This window comes from Agelaius tricolor, unplaced genomic scaffold, assembly GCF_023055355.1.
Source record: "Agelaius tricolor isolate 1412-34295 unplaced genomic scaffold, bAgeTri1.0.p SCAF_4, whole genome shotgun sequence".
In the NCBI taxonomy this organism is placed as follows: Eukaryota; Metazoa; Chordata; class Aves; order Passeriformes; family Icteridae; genus Agelaius; species Agelaius tricolor.
In genome coordinates, this window is record NW_027269264.1 from 41,834,939 (window position 1) to 41,842,639 (window position 7,701).

General features: G+C 46.0%; 1 protein-coding gene across 1 annotated transcript; it reads right to left on the reverse strand.

Annotated features, from left to right (window-relative positions):
* Nucleotides 1–312: 312 nt before the first annotated feature.
* Nucleotides 313–6,965, reverse strand: FST (follistatin). Its single transcript, XM_071425426.1, has 6 exons — nucleotides 6,795–6,965; nucleotides 4,611–4,802; nucleotides 3,986–4,204; nucleotides 3,416–3,640; nucleotides 2,151–2,381; nucleotides 313–1,431 (listed from the first exon to the last, which is right to left on the reverse strand). Exons 1-6 carry the CDS (start codon nucleotides 6,874–6,876, stop codon nucleotides 1,349–1,351), a joined length of 1,032 nt encoding a protein of 343 aa, XP_071281527.1. The 5' UTR covers nucleotides 6,877–6,965; the 3' UTR covers nucleotides 313–1,348.
* Between the last annotated feature and the right edge of the window lie 736 nt (nucleotides 6,966–7,701).

Consider the following 7,701-nt stretch of genomic DNA (forward strand, 5'->3'; position numbering starts at 1 on the left):
AAAGATGTCCCTGCACATGGTAGAGGAGTTGAAACTAGACAGTTTTAAGGTCTGTTCTAACCCAAAACATTTTGTGATTCTATGAAATTACAGACTTCCTGTTAAGAGGATTGAGAGTGGAAAAAAAAAGACCAATCTCTTCTCCTCTATGACTATGCTTAAGCAGTAATGAACTGGAGACATTGTTCACATCTGAAAAGAGGGTTTCTTATATCAATGTGGGCTGAGAGCTTTGGCCTTAAGTGGTGTTGCATGGTGCAAAAGAATCCAGAGGACCAAAACCATTCAGAATGAAAGACTAAGGACTGCCTCTAGGGAAAATTCCACTTTTTATTTTTTTTTTCACTCATCATTTATTTACAAATACACATTATAACTTTTATATACATTGCACATTTACATGGTAGAAAAGTACAAAACTATATATTTAAATGAATTTATATTTAACTCGCCATGTTTGAAAATATAAAATTGCATCAGAAAAAAAGTATTATGAAAAGCAAGAAACTTGAACTGATAAAGCTTTGATATAACTTTTAGCAACACACCAATTGGGAAAGAAAATTTTGAAAGTGGTACTGCAAGACCATCTTAAAGGAAACACCTGATAAAACACTTATGCATGTGACAAAAAATTAAAACAATAAAAATAAAATAAAACCTTTATTCTTATTACAGTTAGGCCTGTAGATGTTATCAAACTTCACAATCCAATTTCTTTGGGTTCAAAATTTGTATAGTACAGTATAAACTCTCAGTACACTGACATCATTTCGGTACACAATGTGATGAGAAGTAGAGAAGGTGAAGTGTAAGAAGTTTCCTTAAAGATTGCCTCACTGCACCTTGACAGTATACTTTAGTCAGTTACAATGCCTTTTGGTCAGTCAAGATTCCTTGTAAACAAAAACACGGGATCTTTTACATAGAGAACCGGCAAAAAGAAAATCCAATAAATAAATGTAACAGAAACTGACATGCAAGTTTGTTAAAGTGGAAAAGAGTTAACATCAGTGAAACAAAGAGATGAGATCATGTGGGTAGGCTCTAAGGAATGGACTTTTATAGTTTGCAAGAAAAAAGAAAAGCTTTACTTTACAAGCAAGAGACCTCACAATAAATAACACTGCTCTTCCCGTAACGAATAAATTTCTTCAAAAAACAAGGTGTACGGTCAACCAGACATTTTATGTATAAATTATAAAACATGACACAGTATAAATAAATGTCTACGAGACTCAACTATATGTATACTTTTTTTTTCTCCCCAAAATAAATAAGCATACACTTATTTACAGTACGGACATTGATTTTGCGCCCAATGGCTGTTTCAATAGTGATGGAGGTTTTACCACTCTAGAATGGAAGATATAGGAAAGCTGTAGTCCTGGTCTTCATCTTCCTCTTCATCCTCTGGGTCTTCATTAATTGCTATATGGGGGAATACAGGGGAGCTGTTGTTTAAATAAGGACAACAACAGCGCAGAAGCAGCTCAGTGCATGTTTTGAAAGCCCTCTGAACAGCCATAATACAGCGTTGCATTTTATGCGACTTGTAGTGAGATGCTCTTTGGCATCTGCTGTTATGCAATAAGGTTTTTTTACACATAATCTATGAAGTCATAACTGCAGAAAGTTCTGAAGAATCAATGGCTCAGGTTTTATTGGCAGATTCCTGAAATCAAATAAAAGCGCTCTGGTGTTTTAGTTTAATTGCTTTGTGTCCTTCATTCAGAGTTAGTAGAGGCAACCGTGCTAAACCAGGTGCCACATACTACCTTTAGGCTTGTTCTTTTGGATCGAGTTAAGAGTTTATCCAGGTGTTAATAAAGCAATCAGCAAAGCACACGAGAGCAGACAATGTACAAAAAAAGTCACTAGAATTACACTCCTCGGGCAACCCCTTTCTGATAGAATGGCTTGTCCTTGGAACATCCCCAAAAAACTCCAACTTGAAGGCCAGCTCGTTGTTGGAGATCTATTGCATTTTATCAGCAACCAAAGTGTGTGCGTGAAAGATAGATACTTATATTCTACTGTACCTTGAATCAATAAATCAATCTTTCTTATGTTTAAAGGTGTAAGTCTTCATTACCTAGGTATCGCCTTCAGAAGCCTTAAGTGTCTGCAGAGTTAAAAATCTCACTTACAGTTGCAAGATCCAGAGTGCTTAACTTCTAGAAGCACACCCATGGAGCAAGCTGCCTCTTTCATGGCACACTCGCTTGGGTAAGTTGTGTTATCGCTGGCACACACTGCTTCTTCTGACTTGCTTTCAGGGCATAGCTCATCACAGAGGGCACACCGACCTCTGCCAACCTTAAAATCCCACAAGCATTTCTTCCCAGCACTGCACTGAATGTCTTCACAGGATTTGGCTTCTAAAAATACACACAGAATACTACAGGTAAGTGAAAAGACAAAGCAAAAAGCAAAGCAAAGACAAGCAACCCCCAAAACCTCCCTTTCCCCAGTTAACAGTGAAAAAAGAAAGCTCAGATATAGTAGATGTGATCTTACTTGCTGATTTTGCTCAAGCAAGTATTTCCTTGGACAACAGTGCCTGTCTATATGTGGGGGAGGAAAGACAGCTGTGCCAGCAAAGCTTGGCCCTGGGAATACAGAATTACATTTGCCTATTGTACATGACTTTCCTGCTCCATTTCATGTCAGTGGAAATTTGGCTCCCCAAATTAGCGGTAAATGCAGGATTTGTCAACAGGTCCAGCATTTCTAAATCTATTATTTTTAATCTAACCCACAGACAGCAGTTGTCCACAAGATTTGAAAGGGAATTCACCTCAACCTATGCAAACGTAAAGCAACCTGAGACTCCCCCAAATTCCCACAGCAGTTCTGGGATTAGAGGCTGCCCTGCAGGTGCTTCTTCATAATACACTGCGCTATCAATCCTTTCTGGAATCACTTCCAACACAGATTGTCAGGTTGCACAGAAATTATTTGCCTATCTTCACCCACCCACTGTCTCCAAAGCCCACAATTATTTCTAAAGAGGAAAAAGTGATCAGATGTTTTCAATTAAGTTAATGCAGTCTTTGCCAAGACCACTTGAGGACAATTGTTTCCAGGAATACAGACCCATTGAATACGGTGACCTTATTACATCGTAACCATCTCATCATCTATTTCAGGGAGGCTATTTCTCCATTGGATACTAATGTCAGCACTCACAGACATAGCAGGATCAGGCCCTCTTCTCCCTCACTTCTACTGCAATCTTTTCCAGGACTAAGTTCACCCCAGGCTCTCCTCTTCTGGGAAGCGAGCACTGGCCCAAGCTGCTGATGTCTCCTTCCCCAGCACTAACTACATCCCTCCAGTTACACACACTGGGTACTCTGAAAGAGGCGACTGAGGAAGCCCTCCACACTCAGTCTCCTCCAAAGATACTTACTGACACATTTTCCTTCGTAGGCTAATCCAATGGATCTTCCCAGGAGGCAGGTAGCTTTCCTCAGGTGGCAGGCACTGGCGTAAGTTATGCCATCATTCCCGCAGAGATACTGTTCAGGGGAGGTAGGCTCTGGACAAATTCGGTTACATGTCACACAGTAGGCATTGTTGGTTTGGTCAACCACACATGTGGAGCTGCCTGGGCATAAGACATCCCTGCAGGTCTCTGAAATACAGACAGAAACACACTGGTTAGTAGAAGACACCAGGGTCCCAGTGAGGAGTGAATAGGTGACAACAAGAACAAATGACCACATAAAAGCCTTCAGCAGCTCTCCTCGTTTAAGGGCTGCCGGAGGATGCCTTCATATCTCAGGGCAGCTGTGTGAACACAAGTGCTGCCAGACTATGGGGAGCTCTCAGTTCAGCTACATCCTTGTCTCCTGAGCATGGTCTAGTTACTCTCCCCCAGCCTGGTTCCTGTGAGGAACTCCATCCAACAACTCCTCCCTACTCTCAGACAGACACCCTTTGGCATTTGAGGGAGATTGGATTAGATTTGCAAACCTACTTTTGCATTTGCCCTGATACTGGACTTCAAGTTCAGGCTGTTCTTTACATCTGGCTTTGAGAAGGGCGCACTCGTTCCTGTAGGTTTTCCCATCTAAGCCACACACGGGGCCCTTCCAAGTGATATTAGAGCAATCCGGAGCACAAACACACCGAGGTTTGTTCTTCTTGTTCATTTTACATTTCTTCCCGGGTCCACAGTCCACATTCTCGCATGTTTCTGATGGAAGGAAAGAGGCACCACTTTAGTACCAAGCGTGCAGAAGAGACCTGGTGTCAAAACTGCTTAAAGAAAAAAAGACACCGTGAACCCAGAGCACAGAGCAGCAACACCCCTCCCTCCCGTTCCAGGACACGCCGCTCGAGGTAGATTCCCTCCGCCAGCGAAGGCAGGGGGGAGAGAGGGTGTCTCCCCTCCTCCTCGTGATGTGCAAGGCGGCGGGCAGACATGGGGGTCCCCCCCGCGATCCCGGGGCTGGTACGAGACGTCCCTCAAAACCCCGACGAGGAAGGAAGCGGGAGGACAGCGCTGCCCCCCTCCAACTCCCGCCCCGCTCCTCCTCCCCCAGCCCAGCCCCTGCCGGAGCCGCTCCTCAGCAGGGAGCAGCTCGCCAGCACCCCCTCACCTTTGCACGGGATGCAGTTTGGGGCTCCCCCATTAAAAATCATCCACTTAAAAAGCGTGTTGTCGTTGACGTCCTCCGCCGTCCAGGACGTGGTCAGGCGGCCGCTCTTGCAGCACTCCTCCTTGCTGAGGTCGGTTTTGTAGAGGACCTGGCAGCGCCCGTTCCGCGCCTGCCGGAGCCAGCAGTTCCCAGCTGTGGGGCGGGGGGCGGGGGGGACACCCAGACGGATCAGTGGCGGCCACCAGTGACCCAGACACAGCACGTGCGCCTTGCCGTGACTTTTACTAGACTGTTTCCTTTTATTTGTCCCGTTTCATAACCCGCAGCTACTACGGCCCATTTGGAAGCGCAGTTTAAAAAACAAACAAACCCTCCCCCCCCACCACCAAAACCCAACCAAACAAAAAAATCCTCCCCAAAACCACAAAAGAACTAAAAAACCCAAACCAAGAAAACAAAACAAAATCCAAAACAAAACAAAACAAAACAAAATGAAAGAAAGAGAAGACCCAACCAAAACAGAGCGAGAGTTTTTGGAGGTATTTATTCCATATGTAGAGCAGAAGGAGCACTGCCGACACGTGACAGAGGCTTGAAAAGGATGTGCATTTAAAAGGGAATAAAAAGAAAATCGCGCTTGCAAATTCCTTCCTCCTCCCCCTGCCCTCTCCTCCTCACCGCGGCTGCACAGCAGCATTGTTTTAGTGCCGCACAGTTTCACTCCCAGCCCATTTTGCAATCTGCACGAATTGGGAACATTTGCTGTTAGCGAAGTCTTTCGAAATCGCCACATTTTGCTGTTTCTATTAACAAATGTCTCCTTCACTAAAATAATTCAGCAGAGTTCCAAAAAAAAAGTGAGCAAAGTACATAAAATACAAGGACACTTATAGTAGGAGGTCCCTATAGAGTTTTAAAAATCGATCAAGCTGGAAAAGTTATAGGTGCCATCTCTTCCTGCAAACATTTCAGAGGAAAGTACACTATCCTTACACCGGATAGAGTGGGTTTTCTTGGGGTTATTTTTTGCCTTTTTTTTCCCCCCTCTAGTATCCCTGTTATTTGTGGAGTCAAGCCAAGAACATTAGTCCAAGCAACTCCCCCTTTTTTAGCTGAAGCATTTTAGTTGAGATGAGTCTCTCGTGAATAACCAATGTGACTTCTCCAGCAACTCAATACCAATTGATTCTGCTGCTAATCCAGCCGGGGCTCGATCCTGCCTCCTTACTCCGATGGGAATGTACCGCAGCGAGGGGCCGGGATCGGCCAGCGGAGATGTTGCTGGGCGCGGGGCAAGACCCCCCCTCGCCACCCCCCCAACAAAAATCACTGAACACACAATTCCCTTATTAAAAAAAAAAAAAAAAAAAGGTTTGTGTTTTACAGTTGCCTACGTTAGATTAACTTATATCTATATCAGTACTGGGAAAGGGAAAAAGAAAAGAAAAATTATAAAAGAAGCAATGGCAAGACGTCCAGGTTGTGGCTGGAACATGGTCAAAAAAAGGAGAAAAACCCCCAAACTAAAGATCAATATTCCCTTGTGTCGAAAGAGGGCTCTTAAGAGTTGTCAATATCAGGTTCGGATTTGTTTTGTTCGCACGAAAAAGAAAAAAATCCAACCACCAACTTATTCAAGCATACTCTTCAGTGCAGGAGAATTTACAACGCTAATATTTATTCAGACACACACCCCAAAAAAAAAAAAAAAAAGAGTAGGGAGGAGGAGGATATCCCAATATTAAAGTCAGTAAAATGACCACTTATTGGTTTCTAAAAATGTCAGCTGTAATCGTGGGGTTCTCCATCACCACCTCTCCTTCAGTCAGTCAGGAGAGATAAAAATCTGAACTAAATTACCAACAAACTTTGTGCATTCATTCGGCAGCCGAGACTGGGAAAGTTCCCTCACGATGCTGCTCTTCATTCATGCTGCATAATAACAATAAAAAACAAGAAACATCCTATCTGTCCTCTGTGCCTTTGCAGAGCGGTGTGAAGATCCGATCAAAAAGGGATCTAAATGACACCTCTGCACCTCGCTGCAAAGCCCACAGTTAACTTCTGTTCTCTTGGACCTTGGAGAGAGGCGTTTAACACCGCAAGCAAACTAAGCCGTGCCCGAAAGACAGAAAACATTAGTAATAATAAAGAAACGTATCTGCGAATAAAGTCTGGTCTTACCCTGCACTGTGTGATCTTCCATGAAGTGGCACAGAAACATCAGGATTAAGAGCATGCCCGGGTGGATTCTCTGATTTAACATCCTCAGTATAGCAGGGAGTGCGAGAGACGCAGAGACAGCGTGAGGGGGAGTAGGGAGAGGGAGCGAGCACTAGCCAGCCTGCTTATGATCGCTCTATTGAATGAACGTCAGGCTCTGAATGCAGTCTCTCTTTAAATCTATACGGGGGTCCTAGCTGTCTGCGGTGGGCGGTCTCCTAATGTGTGTGTGTGTCTGCTCGGGGGTGGGGAGATTTAAAAAGTTCAGTGTGAATCAGGTGACATTTTCCACCTTCTGGAAACCCTCTCCAATTATCCGCTCTAGGTGCACGCACACACAGGCGCGCACCCGCGCAGCCCTGAGCGGCGGAGCCGCCGGCGGGGGCAGCGGCGGGAGCGGCCCCGGCCCCGGCCCCGGCCCCGGCCCCGGCCCCGGCCCCGCCGCGGCCGCGCAAGCGCCACGGGGGGCTGGAGACCCGCGGGGGTCGCGGCCGCCCCAGGGGCGCCCCGGTTGCTCCGGCGGGCTGGGGGTGCTGCCGGGGCGCGGAGCGGAGCCCGCCCGCCCGGAGCCGGCTCCGCGGGCGCGGTCCCCGCGCGAGGTGGCTGCGGAGGATACATCCCGCTGCCCGCACCGCCGGGCGGACACATCGCCCGGCCCAAAGAAACCCCGAACCCCGATCGACCGGCCCCAAACCTGAAAAAACCCTAAACCCCCAAAAGACTGAACCGGCTAAAAGTTTAATACCTAGGGCCGTTCCCGGTTGATAGGGTTTTCACTGGGAGAGCCCGGGAGGACGAGACGGGAACGGGGGCGATGTAGGCGGTCTCCTTTCAGAAACAGAAAGATTGCAACATCGATAATGAACTT

What these genes read in the sequence shown, in the direction of transcription:
- FST (XM_071425426.1), bottom strand. Translation starts at nt 6,876, where the DNA reads ATGTTAAATCAGAGAATCCACCCGGGCATGCTCTTAATCCTGATGTTT. An exon ending in GGAAGATCACACAGTGCAGG is followed by an intron (nt 4,803 to 6,794) that starts GTAAGACCAGAC and finishes CCCGCCCCACAG; the next exon opens with CTGGGAACTGCTGGCTCCGG. An exon ending in CTACGAAGGAAAATGTGTCA is followed by an intron (nt 2,382 to 3,415) that starts GTAAGTATCTTT and finishes GTGTATTTTTAG; the next exon opens with AAGCCAAATCCTGTGAAGAC.